The following is a 22,757-nucleotide window of genomic DNA, read 5'->3' as shown; positions in this document are numbered from 1 at the left end:
GTGATGAGTGAATGTTACAAGTTGAAAAGGATACGGGAAGCTCAGAATGAGTCTAAGCCCACAGGTCTTTGTGTTGCAATGCACAAAACATTGCCGGAAGTTACATCAGCAGTTAAAAAAAGATCTGAGTTAGCTGATACGGGATTGGATAAGATTCCCAAATGCTCTATGGATAGCTTCGCTCCGTTTATCAATTCTGGTTCAGTGTCGCTTAGAAGCGACATGTCTTGTGCTACCCCTATAAAGATATTAAGGGATACTGGGGCATCTCAGTCTCTGTTGTTGATGAATACTCTGCCCTTTTCTGAAGAGTCATACTCTGGGGTTCGTGCCCTTATTAGAGGTGTAGAGTCTAGTGACTTTGTCAGTGTTCCCCTTCATGATATTTATTTGTCATCAGATTTGATATCTGGACCTGTCCGGGTAGGCATTAAGCCTTCATTACCTTTTGAGGGTATTCATTTGTTGTTGGGAAATGACTTGGCACATGATAAAGTTACTGTTGATCCCTTAATGGTTGATAAGCCTTCTCTGAATTCAGTCACAGAGCCAGTTGAAAGCGAGATAGCGGGTTTATATCCGTCCTGTGTTGTTACAAGAGCTATGTCTAGAAAAGTCAGTACAGACCAGGGTAGTACTGTTGATTTGAGTGAGACTTTTCTCAACAACATGTTGGATGGAGATTCTTCCAAATTAGACAGCCAGCAGGAAGTAGATACTAATTTTGTTAGTGGTGATCAGCCATTTTGTAGGACTGAGTTGATTGCTGAACAACACAGTGATCCAAGTATTTCTTGCTTGTTTAACGATGCAGCTAAAGATGGTGAATCTTTACCTGACCCATGCTACTACTATGTCAAGTCTGGCATATTGATGCGGCAGTGGAGGCCTCCCGATGTTTCGTTGGAGGATGAATGGGCAATTAAGCATCAGGTAGTTGTGCCCAAGTCTTATCGTAAAGACATACTGACCATAGCGCATGAAACGCCGTTAGCAGGTCATTTAGGTGTTAATAAGACCTATCATAAGATTCTCAGTCATTTTTATTGGCCAGGAATAAGGAAAGATGTTACTGAATTTTGCAGGTCTTGTCATGCATGTCAGTTAGTGGGGAAACCTAACCAGACAATCCCCAAGGCAGCCTTGAGGCCTATTCCTGCAATTGGCGAGCCATTCAGTAGAATCTTAATAGATTGTGTTGGTCCGCTACCTAAGACAAAGTCTGGAAATCGGTATATGTTAACCATAATGTGTACTTCAACTCGTTTCCCTGAGGCAATTCCACTAAGGAATATTACTGCTAAGACTGTAATTAAGGCTGTAGTTAAGTTCTTCACCATGTTTGGTCTGCCTAAGTCAGTACAGTCAGACCAGGCTTCAGATTTCATGTCTGGTGTGTTCGAACAAGTTATGCATGAGCTAGGTATTAGCCAGTATAAATCCTCAGCTTATCACCCACAAAGTCAAGGAGCACTAGAGAGATTCCATCAGACACTGAAAAGTATGATAAGAACTTACTGCTTTGAGACAGGGAAAGATTGGGACGAGGGTGTACCTTTGTTAATGTTTGCTGTAAGAGAGTCTGTACAAGAGTCACTTAGATTTAGTCCATTTGAGCTAGTGTTTGGCCATACTGTGCGTGGTCCACTACAGTTGTTCAAGGAAAAGTTTGTGTCTGGTGATAGTGACAATGTTAACCTATTACAGTATGTGTCAAGTTTTCGTACTAAGCTCAACAGAGTATGTGAGTTAGCCAGAGAGAATCTTACAGCTTCTCAGAAGAGTATGAAAACTAAGTATGACAAAGAGACAGTAAGACGCAGATTTGAAGTTGGTCAGAAGGTATTGGCCTTACTTCCAGTTAGTGGTAAGCCACTTGAGGCTCGTTATTTTGGACCTTATGTAGTAGACAAGAGGCTAAGTGATCTTAATTATATTATTTTCACTCCTGATCGGCGCAAATCTAGACAACTTTGTCACATTAACATGTTAAAGCCATATGTAGACAGAGATAGCACTGATCTCAATGTTGTACATCCTAGTGGAGTTGTTACCTCTAACTTATGCCCTGATTCAGCTGTTAGGGATGATCAAGATTTTGACTTAAGGTTCCGGTCAGCCAAACTCCAGAATTCAAGTATTCTTGAGGACATTGATTCTGTGTTGGGTCATCTGGAATATCAGCAACGCCAGCAGTTGAAGGATTTGGTTCGTCGATATGAACATTTGTTCCCTGATGTTCCAACCAGGACTGAATCCATCTACCATGATGTTGAAGTTGGAGATTCCAAGCCGATTAAACAGCACCCATACAGACTGAACCCAACTAAAACTGAATACTTGAGAAAAGAAGTTCAGTATTTACTGGAAAATGATCTGGTCGAGCCCAGTAACAGTAACTGGAGTTCACCTTGTATTCTTGTGCCAAAACCAGATGGGACGTACCGTATGTGTACAGACTATCGCAAAGTGAATGCCGTCACTAAAGCAGACAACTTTCCCATTCCAAGGATCGACGACTGTATCGATGCCGTGGGAAAGTCCAACGTTGTCTTCAAGTTTGACCTATTGAAAGGATTTTGGCAAGTACCGCTCACGCAGCGCGCTCGTGAGGTGTCAGCGTTTGCTACCCCAGATGGTTTATACCAGTACAAAGTCATGCCCTTTGGGATGAAGAACAGCCCTGCCACCTTTCAACGACTTGTGAACAACGTTACATCAGGCCTTAAAGGGTGTCGTGTTTACATCGACGATGTAATTATATTCAGTGACACTTGGGAGGAACATTTAAATATCATGGAGGCATTATTTGCGAGACTGTCCCAAGCCAATCTTACAGTAAATTTGGCCAAGTGTGAGTTTGGTTGTGCTTTTGTCACATATCTAGGGCATGTTGTCGGACAGGGTCAGGTAAAACCTGTTAATTCTAAAATCAGTGCTATCTCTTGTTTTCCAGTGCCAAGTTGTAAGAGAGAGTTAAAGCGTTTCTTGGGCATGGCAGGTTATTATCGAAAGTTCTGTAGGAACTTTTCATTTGTTAGTGAGCCATTAACTCAGCTGTTAAAGAAAGGTGCTAAATTATTGTGGTCCATTGAGTGTCAGAGATCTTTTGATAGATTAAAGGCCATGCTAAGCAGCGGCCCCATACTTGTAGCACCTGATTTTAATTTACCATTTAAGCTAGCTGTTGATGCTAGTGATATATCTGCTGGGGCAGTTTTGTTACAAGAAAATGAAACAGATCACGTTGATCACCCTGTATGTTTTTTCTCTCGCAAATTTGACAAGTGCCAGAGAAATTATTCGACAATAGAAAAGGAGTGTCTGTCCTTGATTCTAGCATTACAGCATTTTAAAGTATATGTGACTTCGTCAAGTTACACCATTGTTGTGTATACAGATCACAATCCCTTAACCTTCTTGCACAAACTAAAAGGTGAAAACCGAAGATTGTTACGGTGGAGTTTGCTTTTGCAAGAATTTAATCTAGAGATTAGACACATAAAAGGGAAATATAATGTGATTGCTGATTGTTTGTCACGTGTCTAGTTGGTTTTCTGCAGCTTTGTTTTTAAAGACTGTGGTAAACGTTATTATTATTCATGATTATGAATATGTTAAAGAAAGTTTTATGCAAAACTTTCTTTCCCTGAAGGGTGGGGGTGTTATGTATGACTATTTGACGTTTTCATGTACTGTTAGTCTGCGGACCTTTGTGTTATATGTTATAAGCATAACAGGCCCTGTTATATATGTACAACGCGGACCTGGCCGAAAGCACCTTGTGCAATGCTCTGTTTATTTAACTGGCTGTTCATTGGCTGTTAATTCTGTGTCTAAGAATAGTTGAATCCACCTGGACCGTATATAAGCCGTGCTTTCTGTGCAGAGTGGAGGTATTTTTGCTGCATCCACTGGGAGCCAGGAGAGTGTGCGACGCTCTCGTATCGAGTCCATTATATTTATATGAGTTGGTGATGCCAGTTTCATTTAAGAGGACAGTTTTTTATGCCGGCACCGTTTGTGTACCACAGTAGTACTGATGTCTGGTTTATGTGAATTTCTGCGGAAGTCACGTTTATTGGTGTTCGGATCTTTATTATGATTATACAGTGTGGACTGTGTAATTTGTTTAACACGCTGACCTCACCTGACCGACAAGGTCGTCAAGGACTCTAAACTGAAGTTTTCAGTTTTGCAAAGGACGTTCGTTCTGCCACAAGGTGACATTACTCTACGTCTCTGAACGGCTCGTTTGTGAGCTTCTGCGGGAGCTGTGACTGATCTGAAGTGGATTATACCTCCATGCCTGTATTTACCCTGTGTTGTGCTCTGCGGGTGTGACGTCATTCAAAGGCTTGACTGTTCCAGTTCTGTGTAACCTGTGTACTGTGTTCGTGTTCGCTAACCTGGCGAAGTACCTGTCTAGGACAATTTGTGACTTGTGTGAATTGTGTGTTTATCCCATGGTCTTTACATTGGATTTCCTGGAATACATTCCTTGGGATGCAAAGGTGAACTGGAAACTTGTAAAGACCGGTAATACTGATGTGTATGTTGTTGTTGTTGAACTGTCTGTAAAACTGTACGTCTCATTTTATATATAAAGCATTGTTTACATTGTAATATTGAGTCACTGAGTCTGTTTTCTGTTGCCGTTTTCAATACCGTAACAATATATGTAACTGGTAAGACAGTCATGGAATGTACAATTTGTTATCTATAGGATGAATACTTACAATGGACAAGACAGGTAGTACTACACATAGCACTGAATTCTGTGAACATGTTGCCTTACCGACACCTGTTCCTCAGGAACGAGACAGTTGTTCATTGGGCACTTCGTAAAAATAATGTATCTTTATACAGGAAACTGCCTTGACTGGTGACAACTGGTGTAGAATTGTAGAATCCAAATGTTCAGAAACGACGCTAATGTTATGTACACAGTGTTTGCGTTATTAAATGTCAGCATGCTAACCGGTTCAGTGCTTGATTTTGTTGGTGTTTTCAGAAATTTAATTCAATTTAATTCTTTATTTGTTTACTGAGGATATCCCACAACCCATGGGCCACTAGGGGGTCTCCTCAAACTTATATACATCATACATTTATATAATCAAAACTTGATAGTGAAGAATAAAATATTTACAATATTTACAATACACATAGGCATCCAATACTGCACACAATCATATACTTCATTAAGTACCGATTATATAACAGATTTAGGAATGGGTTTCAGTCTTAGCACTTTGTACCTTAAAAGGAGCTTGTTTGAACTACTTGGTGAGATTCAGAAATGTAATTATATAGAATTTTTTCCCAAATATAAACCTGTATGTGTCAAAAGTCTCCGGCTTTTTTTTTGACACTTAACCCTAACTTCATCTACAAACTATTTTTAACTTGTACAGGATGGAAGGACGCCTTTGCTTTTAGCCCTGGGGGCAAATAATCTGGATCTTGTTCGTCTGTTGGTAGAGAGAGACGCTGACGTCAATATACAGAATAAGGTATGTGGTGTATAGTTACGATGATTTTCACATTGCTCTGACTCTAGACTAAATAAGACCAACAGTAAAACGCATGTTTTATTTCTGGTTTATTTCCAGGAATACAGTCTAAATTGATTCTCCATTGAGGTGTTCTGGTTCCTTTGTGCGTGTAAATATTAGGAGATACAAAATACCAACCAAATTAAACAGATTCGCTTCAAAAACCCCGTAGAAAATGTTGCTACCATTACAGTATGCATTACCCACATACGGATCTTCATTAAGTTGTTAAAATCTTGGCAGTTCATATGAAAGGATTACTATTTTTGTAGGGGTTAGTTGGGGGGCTGATAACTAATAATTAGAAAACGAACCTTGTATCGAGACAGTATATAAATGGCATATTATTGTGACATCCCACAGGAAGGAGAGACAGCGTTGTTTTGGGCAGTGAGGACAGATGATATGGACCTTGTTCGTCTGCTGATAAATCACGGAGCCAATGTCAACGTACAGAATAAGGTACGTACTGTATGGTTATTTAAAAGGAGAGCGTGTTGGACCAAGAACAATTTTAAACACGTAGTTTTATCTTAAATACATGTTGCGCAAAAGACAAAGAAGGAAAATTATTCACTTCCCGCATGTTCTATATATATTATGTCGCCTTAGGCTTAAACACAATATGACATGAACAAAAATGATATTATTAGGTGAAAAGACAAAGAAAAAATTAAATCCACATCTCTATACCCAAATATTATGCAAATAAATTCATGCCGGTGTGTTTATACATTTCAAGCGCATTTCCAGTCCAGAAAAAAAGAAACATTTTGCAGAGACATACACATGTACATGCTAAGGTAAGGTAAGGGAATTTGGCAGTGTTTAAGATGGCCGAACGTCTAAAGTCCAGGCTGATATTTGTCTCCATTTATATTTGCTGTAAATGGCCCCATCTAACCTTCCATGTTAAGTCCACAGAATAGAATGGCGCCTTTGGATTTGCAATTATTTTGTCATCACTGGTCTAGAAGGACTCCAAATTCTGTGTTGTCATCACATTTAACATACATTACCATTGAAACCATGCAAAGGAACCAGGTCTAATGGATGCTAAAGCCACCAGCAGAATCGGGGAATATAGGGATACAATATAATAAACCTTACAGCACAAAGAGTAACAACGGTGTGATAGTTGGTAAATTGTCAGTTATGAGAACGTCACTTGTTTTCATACGCCAGTTATGGTTTTTGTACTGACTTCTTACGTAAACACTTAAATGGTAGCAAACTGCCCGCCCTTTAGCACCAAGGTTTACGGAGAATAACGTAAAAAAATACACAGTGGTGTTAGTTGCAATTTCTTTTTTATTGCAAAAGTGTTTGAACTTAAAGTTTTGGTGAAATGAAGTTTTACGTGGTAGGCGAATCGGCGTAAGTTCTGCATGCCGGGAGATAGGGTGGTTTGTATATATTAGTTACGCTTCACGGTTCGATAAATGCGCCGAACGGTGCAGCAAGTGTGCAGTAACAAACAGTTAGTGATTTTACACAGACTGTGTTACTGAAGTATGCCTGATTCAAATGCAATCACTTGCCACGCACATCATGTAGTAATACCAACCTTTGATTTTAGATGAATGTCCGCGCCCTGGAAATAAAAAAATCATCAATGTATATATGTAACTGGTAAGACAGGAATGGATTGAAAAAATTGTTATCTACATGACGAGCATTCACAATGGACAAGACAGACAATACTACAAATAGCACTGAATTCTGTGAACATGTTACCTGACTGTCACCTGTTCCACAGAAACGAGACAGTTGTTCATAGGGCGGTTCGTAAAAGTAATGTATCTTTATACGATACTTATTTCCATTTGTGTTCATATAGAGACTGCATATAAAGATTTTTGAAAGTATGACAAAACGGTAGAATTTTTATCACCAATGCATCAAAACAGCTGTCGCAATTTCAGTATTTTATGCCAACTGGAAGTCTTGCAAAATCTGTAAAACACCAAAGAGAATTTAAGAACATACGATCAAAATTCCCCGAGAGATTGACCAGCACAGTGTATTGAAAGATACAAGCAACAGAATTTATGTGGGCCTAAGGCTGTACATTTCAACCTTGAGTACAGCCCCTGTTCATTTCAGTAGCCATTCTACCTTAAATTCGCTACATTGTAAACCATTGAAACAAATGATATCAACAGCTTAGTTTCCGATGATTTGTCCAGTTAACATCCGTGACAAAACACCTAGACTCTAAACAGTTCTGAATGCTAGCATATTTATTTGCAGAAGCAGGCTTAAGGGGCGTTTCCACCGAGCACGATAATCGCTGCGATTCCCGCAACGGTTCGCTCTGCGGCAGCCGCAGACGATCACTTCTATGTAAATATTTACAACCGTCTCCACTAAAACCGATGCAGGAATCGCGTTGCAAAAAGCCGCTGCGTTTCCCGCATCCAGTCGCTCGCTCGACTGATTTCACTGCGGTTTCTGTTGCGTCATTACGTTGGGTTGGCTGGTAGAGGTTGTAGTGCACTGACCCTGGGTGTGTCTCAGTGCACATCCACTGTAGGTGAGACGTGGCAATATCACATAACAGAAACATGGACATAAAGGAGAGAATAATTTTGGAAGTTAAAAAAAGAATCCGGTATTATTTGATAAGTCGAATCCGAATTACAAAAGACCGGACTTGAAAGAAGACATCTGGTCAAGTATTGGGGAAAAGCTGGGAATTTCAGGTGAGTAAAGCCTGTGGAAATCACTTCATCGTTTTATTAGACAATCCTCGGGGCAAAAAATTAACATATGCCCCCTAGCCCCCTGTCTAGTAAAATTTGCTGTTGGGCTAGTACATTTTATGGAACACTAGCCCTACTGGCTATAGCCATTTTGAATACATAAAATCACTAGTCAGGGTAAAGAATGGACAGTAAACTATCAGAATACTTTCAATATTCTTTATGATCGGCTTTTAATCTGTTGGCTATGATCTCCATGATCCATCAGAAAAATAAAGACTTGTCACCTGTAATATTGTTCATAAATACCAGTTTGTAAGCTAACATGAATGTACATATGTCAGTGATTTCCAACTCCTCAAAGCTGTGGGCTAGCTACATGCTCAGTGGGCTAGTTAATTTCTTGTCGCACTAGCCATGCAGTCTAGAGATTGAAAACAATTAAATTCAAGCCCTGATCATATAGTGAGAATTTAATTAGCACGACCGAAACAATATTCTCGCTAACCAAGCGATGGCGCCAGCTGCTGACGAAAAGTACGTTTTGTACTTGTTTCTAACTTCCAGTGCGTCGTTAGTTGCATGACATCCCACGGTGACTCAAATTCCTCTAAAATACCGTCTGGTATGGGTTCATTTTCATTAACTGCTTGGGAGTAGCTTTGCTGGTTTTGACTCTGCAACATGTTATGAAGCACACATGTCTCTCGCACAAACGGAATCCACGTTTTCTGGGCTCAGTGGTACTTTCCTGTGATACATTCGCCATCGACTTGGTAAAATACCGAATGCGTTCTCGGAAATTCGTCGAGCGAAAGGCGATAATTGTAAATCGTGTCTTCACCATTCAGTCCACGGCCGGGTACTGGGCACATTGTGTGGGTCGTGAGTGGGAAAGCTTCATCGGCAACCAGTACATAAGGCATTGACCCTAGTTCTGGGGTGTCCAGCACTGTTTGTCATTGGTAAGGCCCGAGTGTGTGATTTTCAAGCTTTTTACCTAAAGCACTGCTCTTGAATAACCCGCCATCACTGTTCGAACCATACCCACCAACGTCTATTACGCTGAAGCAGTACTTGTCATCCCCAAGGCGAGAAGCACGATTGAAAATGTACCCTTGTAGTTATAATACGTGGATCCTGAAGCTGGGGGAGTAGTGATTACAACATATGCTTCCATCTAGTGCCCCAAAACAGTTGGGAAAATTCCAACGCTCAGAAAATTCTTTTTCTATATTTTCCCAGTCATCTGTAGTCGGTTCGCTCATGTAGATGGGTTGCAGCCTACGCCAGATAGCACACACGTCTCTGACAATCTTGCTAACCGTAGATTTCCCAACACGGCAGCTGAAAGATATTGTTGAATATGAATCTCCAGTCGCCAGGAACCTGAAAAATATTAAACAAACTGCATATTTTCATTTCAGGTTCTGATGTTCAAACGAAATGGCGAAACATTCGTGACTGCATGGCGAAACATGTGAAGAAGAACAAGACCAAGAGTGGCCAGGCAGCTACCGCTAAAAAACCATACAAGTATGAGGCATATCCTCGGATTTCTCATTTCAACTCTGGATGAAAGGGCAACTAGCAGTAACTTAAACGATGACATTGGACCAGAGGACGAGGACGATGGATTTACGCTGGACGATACACAAAATACACAGCTTGCAATCGATAAGGAGGTGGAACCGGAAAACGCAGCACAAAGTCCGGCAACAGTGGCTAAACCGAGCACCATTACATCCTGGCGCCCGCCAAAGAAGTGTCAGTTGTCAAATGTAGGATTCACCGTGTCAGCACAGTGACACTCCGTCTTCTCAGATCAGCAATCAGTCGTTTGGCAGCGATTCTATGATGTTCAGCCCCGAGACGAATGCATACCCGATTAATATGTACAAGCACTAGAGCTGAAGGCCTACATGCAAATTAAGTGACGTTTCACATTCTGATATTTATTTGAGATCAAAACCCATTAAACTGCCGTTTGTGTAAAACCGGTTTTATTTGTGTACACCTGTAAAATCTGAATATAAACTCACCTTAGACATATTGCGAGCCTTTGTCGTGCTGTGATCGATTCGCGGTGATTTGTGCTTTCTTTGTTGATATCGCTCTCGATCTTAACGAATACATCCTCAAACTGCTGTGGAGTCATCCTGAAGTATTCGTGAAACTTGTCCTCGTATGAGGACAGCTCTCTCACCAGGTGATGATACTCTCCGTAAATCTTCCGAGCTTTGAATATTTCGTGCACCGAAAATCTATGTTTGCGCTTTCGTTTCACACGAGCGACGGCGTAAAGCAAGACAATATCCTCGAACTTTAAGTCTGAGTTTTCCATATCGACTATAAAGTTAGAGCTCACCGCCGGGTCTTCATTTGCTCTGGGTATTTTTTTTCAGCGTTGCGATTTCCTGCCAGAACCGCATTGGGTGGAAACCGTTCACGCTGCGGGAAACGCAACGGGTCCCGTAGCGGGATCGCTGCGGTTCTGGTGGAAACGGCCCTTTAGTCGATCTGTCGATTGGCCTCGATAGGACAATCGGTTATCGTACACGCGTTGATGTTAGGTTTTCCATTCAAACTGTTTAAATTAGGTATACATGCCCGAACTGAAAAGCAACATTTTCTCTCTTCGGCCTTTCCAGACAGTCGTTTGTTGGAGAATCGCGGCAATGTAGAGGGCGCTGCCGGCTCAGGTTTAACTAACTGACTTTGTTACCTTCGCCCAGAATACGATCAGTAACAGAGTAAGGTTGGTTTGTTACTTTCAACAAACACTCTCTTAAAAAAAGTTAACAAAGTAAACTCTGTTGAAATTGAACCAATTGGTGTTTTCAGTGTGCTTTGCGCAATTATCTTCGTGTTACCCAAATTTTAATTCACTACAAATGAAAGCCTGAATGTCATACATGGTCATTTCTCAGTTACGTTCTGATGTGAAGGATGCCTGGACTCGATTAAAACTTTGTCAGATAAACATAAAAACATGAGGCCGCCTAATTGTACTCCTGATGCAGCTGGCCTCTCTGTATTGTTTATAGAGGACGTACACTATAGTCTGGTTTGTATTCTGGAAAATGATACAATTTTCCATTGGACTTTGTTTGTTCCGTCGCAATTGTACTGTAATATTTTTGGGGTATAAACGAAAAAAACGCTGTGCACCGCTGTGCCAAATGTATCAATCCGCATGTTCGTGCCCGTTTCATCGTGTGATCATACTGAGGTAGGCATGGCTGTTTAACAGCCTTAATTCCATCTAGGCTATCAGCAGAATATGTACTGATGCCCCACATTTGTGAATGTGAATATAATACAGACGAAAGTAGATAAGTAGGTAATTCGGTTTGTCATTTTTCATCAACCTGTGGAGATGCTCAAAGAGAACTATATAACCACCACTATACCACACTAATCCTGCATCATCACTAAAAACATTTTCTTATATGTACACTACGGTGGTCAATATACGTCATTTTCCCTTTTTCCTAACTTTTGTAACTTTTTCTTTCGTTTCCATCTGGGTGGAAACAGGTGAAAACCTTTTTGCCCATCTGGAAACTCACTTGATCCAAGAAGCCTCGTTCTCATTTCCATGGGCAGCCGAACTTTAGGACGGATTATTAATGGAAGATTAAATCATTTCGACTACAGATACAATTTTGGGGACACTATAGGGAGGTCGTGTGGAATTCCATGTGACTTGTCTCATTTACGCCATTCTCCGTCATGCTGAAGTTCCTACGTGTTGTAGTCCCTCATCATACTTGTCTCTCCAAACGGGGACTGCTCACCGTCATATTCCTACCCCTCTAGTTGGGAACAACTCTAAATGTTTATCTGAAAACTTTGCTTTTCCCAGTGTACAATCAAACTTTACCATGCATGCAGTCGCCTACAAATGGAAAGTCTACCAAATATCACATGAAAGTAGAGCAAACGGTTACAGATTCCTTAGATTCACGACTTTACATTATATCCCAGCGGCCTTAAGGGTTCCTAACAAGGATAGGCATAATTAAACAATTACAATGGAGTAGCATTCTTCGCCAACCGTCAGTGTTCATTTAATTGTATTACATAACAGTTGAAACAACATATTGCTCTTAAGATTACCGTGATGGTTTCGTTGGTATGGACACATTAGATAGTCAATATTACTGACACGGTTGAACACCCTAAAGTGGCACTCAGTTAATATATCTTCCCATAACGTGTGCACTTAGTTGTCGTTCTAGAAAACAAATCAAGAGGTTCAAGTTAACTGTCGCCCGGAAAGGTTCAATCGACATTCCATAAGATCATCTTCCCCTGACAAATAAATCTCATCGCTGGGCTCCTGTTCTGGGTAGACAAAGGGCTTTAGCCTGTTTATGTGGACAACACACTTTTGGCTCTGTCTTTTTGCTTTCAACTTCAAAAGTCACTATCGAAATCTTCCAAACAGTCCCATATGGCTCTGTCCATGGATGACGAAATGTCTTGCATCGTCCCGGAGAAGGTTTGGGATTATGCACTCACACTTTATCTTTTTCCTGGAAGAGAGGTTTACGAGAATGGACATCATGGTGGCTCTTCTGCTTCGACTGAGCCAGGTGTATGTTGGCTGCCTCAAGGTCTTCTCGTAGACAAACCATGACTTCAACTTTGTATTCGTCTGCGTCCTTTAAGACTGGTAACAAGGGTTCTCTACCATAGAGTAGGTAGAAAGGCGTTACATGAAAACTCTCTGTGCGAATGGCATGATACGATACCGGCCACGGCGATGGTTACTATCGTACATGGACAGCATTGTTGCCACCTATGATTAAAACTTTCCACGAGCCCATGTGTTTGATCATCGTGGCACATGAACAAGACCTCGTCGATAAGTGACCGTGGAACTATTAGCTGTTTCCGGGTATATTTTCTGCTTCTCCGTGAGCCTGGACTCCACAGGTGATACAAGGGACGATCCTCCAATAAAGAGTCTCCCGACTCGGGGACAAGTCTCCTAGCCTCTGTGGACGTTGCTGGTAGAATACCATTCGCTAGATACTTCACCATTGCAGACGTGAACGTATCCTTTCTTTGGGATGCACAAAATGCATCTCTCAAAATCCAACGACATAATCAGTTTGTTGCACTTGAGCAGCAGCATACGGTCAATGCGACAGGCCGTCAGCATTACCATGCTTTGCACCTGACCTGTGCTCGATCTTGAGGTCATATTCTTGGAGATCAAGTGACCATCTGGCAAGTTTTCCGGCGGGATTTTTTCTGACTCATCAGCCATCTGAGTGGGGTGTGATCCGTCACAATGGTGAATGGGCGACCGTAAAGATAATGGCGGAACCTCTTTATACCCCAGAAGATGGTGAAAACTTATTTCTTAATGGTTGCGTAATTCTGTTCTGCTTTCTTCAGATGCCGACTAGCACGGCCAATCGTTTGCCTTTTTTATACCATTAAGGTGAATACAACACCAAGTCTGTGATTGCTGGTGCCTGCGTAGAGCACAAATCGCAGAGAGAAATGTGGATAGTGTAAAATAGGTGTAGAGCAAAGAACGTCTCTCAGGTGGTAGTATGCATTTCCGCAGTCCTGACAGATGGAAATGTTACATCTTTCTTCAAGAGATTATTCATAGGGGATGCAATGGGCGCAAAGTCTCATATATATTTTGGATAATACGACACAACGCCCAGAAAGCTACAGAGCTCAGCCACACTGGAAGGTCTTAATGGCACTTACTTTCTCCGCATCAGGTCGTATGCCATCAGCACCAACAACGTGACCTAGAAACTTAACACTTTGTCGACAGAATACACACTTCTCCAACTTTATCTTGAGATTTGCTTCACGGATAGGCTGAAGCACTTCACGGAGTCGAGAAACATGCTTTTCAAAGGTAACTGAGAAAATGATTATGTCGTCAATGTAAACCACACAGGTTTTCCAGTTCAAATCAGCCAAGAGTAAGCCCATTTGACGTTGGAAGGTGCTCGGTGCATTTATCAATCCAAAAGCCATAACATTAAACTCGTAATGACCACAAAAAGTTGAGAACGCTGTCCCCCCCCCCCCCCCACTCCCTGTCATTTTTGGCTACCTCCACCTGCCAGCATCCCGAGAGTAGGTCTAAGATTTTGAAGTACTTAGTACTTTCAAAAGCCTGGGTCATGACGTCCACAAACGTTATTGGGTGCACCTATTTCTCAGTTTAAGGCTCGATAGTCGACACAAAAGCGACATGATTTATTTGGCTTTTAACTGAACATAACAGGAGCTGACCAGGAACAAGTAGATTGGGCGATTACCCCATTATCCAGCATTTTATCTATTTCCCTCTTCAAACATATCTCCCTGGCCTGCTGGTACCCGGTATGGTCGAAGATTTATCGAGTCGTTCCCTTGGGTACTTATTTCATGTTGTGTCAAATTGGTTCTGCCTAGATCTGTATCCTTATCAACTAGAATGTCACGGTATTTATTTTCCTCACCCAACTTTCCATTTTAACTCCAAATTAGATCTAGTGAGATCAGTCTGATCACCAATTCACACCTTTTCTCCAGAGGGTTGACGGTTTGCCTTTGTTGTGGAGCCATCACGTCGACTTTGTACCTGAAATACACTCTCTCGGGTAGATTTTCCCACTTGCACAGGTTCAGGAGATGGATTAGCAATTCTAACTGGAACACACGATTCTAACTGTTCACTGGTGGCCAGCACATCGCTAGATAAAGGCTGAACTGTGATACAAGTTCTTCTCATGGTTCCACAACACCAAGCAGTCCATCCGGTAACTTACCAATATTTGCCCACATTGTGACTTCTGATCGACCTGGGATTTGTACTGAATCTAACAGACAAACAGGCCAGCTGGTTCCTGTAAGATTATCAGCATGTAGCATAGGTACAGTAACATTTAACCAAGTAACAGTGCATTTGTGGAAGTCTATCTACATTTTACCTTATTGCATAGTGTCAGTTCCAATGAGACAGTCATAGGGAAATGCTTGAGCCACATAATACATGACAGACATCTGCTCGCCACCAAAATGATACAAGATATAATTGATCTCCAAATAGCTGGCACAACAGTTCCATTGTCATTGGGAAGCAAACTCCAATCGTGAAGGCGTGAAGTTATTGCTTTACTTATGATACTCACACTAGAGCTTGAATCAACCAAAACAGTCACTAGACTGAGGTTGAGCTTGCCTGCAATACGTATACCATGATAAGAGCGGCCAACACCGCATGTTGCAACTTCAGCTCCAGTCTGGGAATTCTTACTACTGTCAGCAGTACAGTCAATATTTGTACCGTATACTTTACTTACAGTATCTCATCCAGTGTATGTCTCACCCGGATCTCCGGTCAAAGAACCATTTGTATTTGCAGTGTAGTCAGTTTTTACACTGTGCTCAGCTTGTACAGTCTTGATGTCATACGGGGCTTCAGACATTCCTATGGCCACAGGGGTCGGACCACACCTAAGACCTTTAAAGAGGTAGGTGGAACTTCCTGGCCTGGCGTTCAGCAATAAGGAAAGTGCAACGACAGGTTGACCCGTATCAATATAATGGCTCTGGTGGGACGGCTTACTTGTCTTCGGTAAGGCGCCTCAGTGAAGCAGCACTAGATAAAACATTGTTGGAAATCAATGTTGCAACAAAAAGGCACATTGCATACACTCTATGGACGCCTTCGTCGCCATATGAATGAAAAACTGTTAGGTACGACGTTTAACCCCAAGCGCTCATTTACTTGATGGACGTGAGTGCACAGCGGTCACGCCTACTTCTGCCGACTCTCTAATATCAGGAGCAGAGTAAGGCTGCTCAGTGTTCAGATTATAGTATGCCATACCAGTGAGGCGGTTATGACATTCTTCCCTTCTGGCTATGTGTAAAGCGTGATCAAAACATCAGTACACGTTTAATTTCTAGACGTAGGTATGGAAGCCGGATGAAAACACCACGGCTTGCGGATCGCGGGCTGCCGCGCGAGGATGGTACAAATCGCACATGAATGGTACTGTGAAAACGGTGACCATTCTCGTCCCCTTGTTGCGGGTAGCGGCCAGCAGCACGAGGACGGAGCAAATCGCACGCGCTTGTTACCTCCCTCGTGGGGAGAGGGGGCAAAGAGACGAGGGCGTTCACTAGTTGCTACCACGAGAATAGATTAGTGTTAGTAATCTAGAGCGCCGTTCGCTAAGAGAAATTGACATGTTGTTATTTGGGACATTCTTAAACCTTGCCTTAGACTTTTGGAATGGGCAAACATGTAGAGACTGCCAATAAAAATTATGCATGAACAGAGTTCTTAAATTACGTGTGAGTAGAAAATGCTTAGAAACTTGCTTGATTTACTTGATTGGTGTTTTACGCCGTACTCAAAAATATTTCACTTATACGACGGCGGCCAGCATTATGGTGGGAGGAAACCGGGTAGAGCCGGGGGAAACCCACAACCATCCGAACGTTGCTAGAACACCTTCCAACTTACGGCAGGAGAGGAAGCCAGCATGAGCTGGACTTGAACTTACAGCATTGGTGAGAGACTCCAGGGTCATTGCGCTGCGCTAGCGCGCTAACAGACTGAGCCACGGAAGCCCCGCTTAGAAACTGTGTGTAAATACATGACCTATGAAAAGTGCAAATGTAGGTTGGGACAATATTACTGGAGGTCACATAAACACCATGGAAAATATCCAAAAGGACCCTCTGCGTGGCACCACTTGTTCAGACAAACGCCTTGTTTCTAACCCACTGTACCAAATATCAGGTTTCATACAATGGCGTATATGACGCTACACACATCGCCTGCCATTCATTCAAAATTACATCAATGATGCATCCATCAATGTATATGAAAATAAACAACCACCATTAACATATCAGCACACCCCGCACAAAATCAGAACAACAATCCACTAGAAAGTTTCCAAGAACAACCAGATTTCATAATTCTTTCTTTTTCACAAACTGTGCTGGGGAAGAACCATATTCAGTTATATAGTTCATGTAATACAATACCCTTCTCAGCTTGAATTTAATTCAAAACGATAGGACAGATACGTGAACACGAGTCTATCCATTAACCTGCAAAAGTGTGATTTCGACTTACATGAAGGACACGACTGATACGCCCTCACACCGATGCGGTCACAGTGAGTTCAATTCCAGCTCCTGCTGGCGTCCTCTTCCGGTCGTACCGTTTCCTCGTGTCGCTCCACGCCGGCAAAAGCACGAACGGTGCCACTCGCGCGCGATTTGCATCGCGGGACAATATGTCCTCGTCTGGCTTCCATACCTAGGCCTTGAATGAAATGCTCCATTGCCAGGTAATTAAAATAGTCTTTCGGTAAATCAGAATGTGTCCACCATGACAGTGTCAGTATTGCAGGACTGTAATCATCAACACATTCATCTGATAACTGATGCCTTTCAAAAAAAATCTGAGAAATAGCCCCTTTGTAATTCTTTTGGTCAAAATTTTTCAGCTCGTAGCTGTCAGACCGTGTAAAAATTCTGCTTGTTTTGGTCATCCATATCTTTGTGATAATCTGCTGTCCTGTCTCTCAGTTAGGCAGGTAGCAATTCGTTTTCTACAGAAGCCGGATCTGTTTAATTTCGCAACCCTTTCAAATTCTTTTAGGCCGGGACTATACATGTATATTTTTCGCCGACGCCCCGTGAAATTTAGACGGATCTACAAAAGGTCTGCCTGACTTAATAAGATTTTCTTCTTGACCTGATTGTGGAAACGACAGATCAATATCTTGGTTGCCATCCACTCTTCTAACTTTGCGTTTTCGTCTAGACATGGTGCTCATCTCAAATTATATCGTCAGTTGACAGTCTCTTTCACAATTACATGTATTTATGTAAACACAGGTGAAAGTTAGCTCACCATCATAGCATTTCATAGCATGCAAGTGAGGGTATGATTGTTCGGTATACATCGAATGCTGTTAGCATACCCTTTCAGGTGGTCATTTTCGGGTCTGTTCAACAGTTGGGCTCAAGCGGTTCGATATACGTTGAACGCAAAAACTGGACCCTTCATCAGCCTAAGACCACTTTACTCGCCGTTTTGCGCTTTGCAACTGGTTTTAAGGTTTTTAGTGTTGTACAGATTCCTCCTGTGGGTTTGATCGATGTCGTTTCAACCTTGATCCGACGTCTGACACCACCTGTGATGGCCAAGTAATAAAGTAATTAATTTGATGAAGTAAATTTTAAAGCAAAACAATTTATAATCCTTTAACCTTTGTATTCAGCATCAAACCGGGTTTACACCTTGCCACTGACTGCCCTAAATTCCTGTTTGCATATACCTTAAATGTTAAACCAACATTTAAACAACAGGAGGGTCAAAACGGAGGAGGTTCTAGACGGGGACTGCTAGCCGTCACACTATCATTTGCTGGCGACCATTCGCCTTTCAGCAGAGTATTCAAAAGTAACACAATTAACATCGATGATTTACTCCGGATAATCCACCTTGATTCATCTACAGAACTACTTGACAGCGCAAAGTTAAATTCTGTGAAGTACGGCTCCAAACAGCAATCAAATAAATAGATGCGCATGTTCTCAAAATGCAACTGTGGGCAAAGTGGATGCAAATGAATGCAAACGTTATTTTACCGTCATCAGCGTTTTCATTAACGCTTAATGCGTTGAAGAATTGAATTATATTCGTTTAACAGCTGTAATGTTTCCTTTGAACGTACTTTTAATAGAGTTAAATTCTTATGGTATAGTGTTTTAACCTTGTTTAGTGCACATGTATTAAAGATTAGACATCGAAGCTAAGGTGGCACAGATTCTAAAATATTTGAAAACCACGTCATAATGGTCACTGTACAGAAAGGACAGACTCCTTTACTGTTAGCACTTTACTGTTAGCATTTATGAGGTAAATCGTGTGTGGTTATAGCGGTTATAACATAAATAAATCGGAGAGCTGTGATTCCTTTACTCTCTAAACTAACAAGCACTATAGTAAATAGAGATATCAAGCCTTTGTCGATCTTAACGATAATTAGACGTGGAAAATATTTAAGTATATGACACTGTATTGGGAAAAAACGCATGAGCTTTAAAAACTGATCTTAATGCACCGATAGGTTATGCAACTAAACAGGTTTCATGTAATACATCAAGTGTGGCAGTTATTTTTAATAGCAGAACTAGACAGCACTAGGTTATGACTTTATGAAAGCCTTGCCTATGATATTGAATTATTTTGATACAGGCATCCGGCTCTACTCAGTCACGTGACCCGCGAGTTTGCCGTTTTTTATGCATGTGTGGTTTGACGTACTGCGTGTCTAGAGTGTTTAGTGAGTAGATTGATCCATGATACTGCGTAATGGTGTAGTTTGACTCATTGTAATAACTATAGACTGTTTTTCATCGGATGTTAAAAACAAACTTGTGGACATTTTCCATCTGCTGGTAGAATAAGGCGCTAATGTCAATGTACAAGGTATATGAGTAATTCTTAAGGCCACATGCACAGCGGGATCAGTCATGCCTTAGGACTTCATTGCGATTATATTTACACATGTGTTTTATTTCACAAAATCTATTCAGTCGTACTTGGTAAGGCTCGTAAGCAACCTGCGGATGGTCGTGGGTTTCTCCCCGGCTCTTCCCGGTTTCATCGTACCGTAATGTTGACCGGCGTCGTATAAGTGAAATATGCTGTAGTGTGGCGCAAATCTCCAATCAAATAAATCAATACTAATTAATGTTACACGGATTTTTACAGAAAAGCAATGTGCAAATAATGCATTTTTGTGACAAATGCAGATGTAATAATGTATACGTGGTGTACAGATAGAATTAGGGGGATGCTGAAGGCGTCCGGTGATTATCAATGTAATCAACGGCCTTTTATTCAAGGAGCAGGTTGTTTTTACATCATTTAATCTATGATCTCGTTAAAAAGTAATATTTACTTGGTTCATAATGAACGTAGAATTAAAGAGTGAAAATACAATAAAGCATGTGTTGCAAATGCTACTTTGTACCCCTCGCGACACCGGACATCCACAATGCCAAAAATGTACTTCCCACAAACTCTGGTCACGTTTGATTCAATTTCGTTCCCACAGGATGGAGTGGCGCCCTTAGATCTGGCACTGAAGAACTATGATGTGGAACTCGTTCGTCTATTGGTGAAGAATGGGGCCACGGGTAATGCTCAGAATGAGGTACGTTCTAAATGTTATGAGGAAAAGACAACGTTCAGACTGGCTATCTGATCACTTTACCAAGTTTACATGTTGGAGTGAGTGTTTTCTTCACCTGAAAGGATTTTGTTGTTGTTTCCTTCAGATTGATATCACCTCAACGGAAATTTCATACTCCAAGTATGGAGCTGTAGCAGTTGGTCTGGTCTGTGTTTGGGTGTTCCTTGTGTGTCTTTTACACAGTAAGTACTGGTCTTTTAAACGTCATACATGTATCCAGTAAAGGAGCCAGTTAACGTGCTGCTCAGTGTGTGGTGCCTTACTAAATAATATCACACATGGGGCGGACAAAAAATTAATCAATAAATATATAATGCATAAAAGTACACAAAAATCGATGTAAGCACCTGAAGAATAAACTAACATTCAGTGCAAGGTTGCATTGATCAGGACAGTGCCAGATCATTCATTTTGTGTACTTGTGCATTTTAAAGTAATCAGTGAACCTCGATAATATTCTTTGGTAATTTTAGTCCATGTTAAGCCTTGTCTGAACGGTTGAAGTGTTCCACATTCAATATAAGCTGTGTTTTTGTTTTGTATTTTGCTATTCAGGCACTAGTTCTTTAACAGTTTTGGTAAACCCCAGAGTTGACATTCAGCTTCCTAAGCCTGACGTTACTTTGCCATGCAACATTACAACAGAAAACCCCAATGCCAAATACACGGTGATATGGCGCTGTCAGCGGCTGAACGGCGACAGATTACTCAGTGGTCTATCAAGCGGTCAAACCTACACAGTCGCAGAGTTTAATGACACGGCTTTCCTGGGAGACGAATGTTCCTTGGTTCTCCGTGACCCTAAACCAGAATATAGCGACAACTACTCCGTTACTGTTGTTGTACCCGAGGAACAAGCCTTGGTTGAGGCTCAAGTTTGCCTGAATGTTTGGCCTCCAGTGTCGGGTGAGTATATCACCGATAAACACATCAGTGTGCTATGTTTCACTCGAGAGTACCAATTGCACGTGCAAGCTGCTGTAAGTAAAATACAGCTAGAGTTGATATCTGGGAGAGCTGATATGTCTGAGGCGCAGCATGTTTCTTTCTCCACAGTTAGCAGTCATTTGTTTATGGGTGTTCTGTGCTAAATGAAAACATAATGGATTTTTTTAAACATTATAAGCTTGGCAAACTTAGTAAAATACTGCACATAGCATTTTTGTAACGTTATAGTATTTCTCACGCAAAGCAAACAGGTGTGTCCACGGTAAAAACTGTTTGATTATTCTACATTCCAGAAAATTGTGACTTTTATTTCTACTTCTGTGTTTTGTTGTTCATGTTTATTTCAATTTCTTTGACTAGTGACTCCTCAAATGAAAACAGTGAACGGCACCGATAATGACAAAGTGACAAGACCATATCCTTCATATAGAGGTGAGTTATAAACAGAAAAAGAATGATACTAAAATTAAAAATATTTATATAATCATATTTCAGATTGAAATAAACACGGAAAACTGGCATTTTATTTTGATTGGTTTGCCAGCAGTACATGACTTTCCTTGGATGGCCATTGATTCCTATAAACAACATAATATGTTGTAGGCTTCGACCAGAGATCTCGGGACCATAAACTGGCGCTTGCAGCAGATGTTTCCATAGCAGATAACTGGAGGTTGTTTAGTGCTAAGCAGATAAAAGCCCAGTGCTTTGTGTCAAATATTTTAGAGCGCTAATTGTGATGTGGTGGAAATCTTGCTTTTGTAAGGAATTTGTGTTCTTTGACGGACATAAACTGGTTGTAGATTAACAAGATTCAGGCAGTCTGACTTCCAGACGTAAGTTCAGCTACATATATATCATCTTTACTAATAGCTCCTTTCCTATTAAATTTACCTCCAGACTCAGAAGAGATCAAGCCATGGTGGGTCATTGTTCCAGTGTTCAGTGTGCTCGTGGTGGTTTGTTTACTGTAGGATCAAAAGGTAAATTGATCGTCTTAGTCATACTTCACGGGTGTGTAAGCCATTTTCAAACGGTTTATCGATCAAAGGCGTTTTTTGACTGGACAGAGACAATGCTAACCTTCCTCATCACCGACGTGACTGTGACGTCATCTTTTCACACGGTTTGTGCCAGGTGAATACAGAATAGATGTAACGTTTTGCTTGTGTGAGGAGAATCAGAAGGTATGTAATGTAAAATTGAGGGAAAGTATCTGCCATTACTTTGCTATTTTCATCGCGATTTACGAAAAAACATTTGTTTTCACAAACATTGAAGGT

The 22,757-nt window shown here is 41.3% G+C and overlaps 1 protein-coding gene across 1 annotated transcript in view; it reads left to right on the top strand.

Annotated features, from left to right (window-relative positions):
• Positions 1-22,448, top strand: part of LOC135462595 (putative ankyrin repeat protein RF_0381) — a 104,785-nt gene extending 82,337 nt beyond the window's left edge. Inside the window, exons 20-26 of the mRNA XM_064739818.1 lie at positions 5,418-5,516; positions 5,922-6,020; positions 20,389-20,487; positions 20,612-20,708; positions 21,082-21,432; positions 21,835-21,906; positions 22,375-22,448. Coding sequence (XP_064595888.1) covers positions 5,418-5,516; positions 5,922-6,020; positions 20,389-20,487; positions 20,612-20,708; positions 21,082-21,432; positions 21,835-21,906; positions 22,375-22,448 — 891 coding nt within the window. The remainder of the gene's footprint in view (positions 1-5,417; positions 5,517-5,921; positions 6,021-20,388; positions 20,488-20,611; positions 20,709-21,081; positions 21,433-21,834; positions 21,907-22,374) is intronic.
• The last annotated feature ends 309 nt before the right edge of the window (positions 22,449-22,757 follow it).

Source organism: Liolophura sinensis, chromosome 2, assembly GCF_032854445.1.
Source record: "Liolophura sinensis isolate JHLJ2023 chromosome 2, CUHK_Ljap_v2, whole genome shotgun sequence".
NCBI classification, from domain to species: domain Eukaryota; kingdom Metazoa; phylum Mollusca; class Polyplacophora; order Chitonida; family Chitonidae; genus Liolophura; species Liolophura sinensis.
Note: the sequence above shows the minus strand (reverse complement) of the source record. Positions and strands in the feature narration are given on the sequence as shown.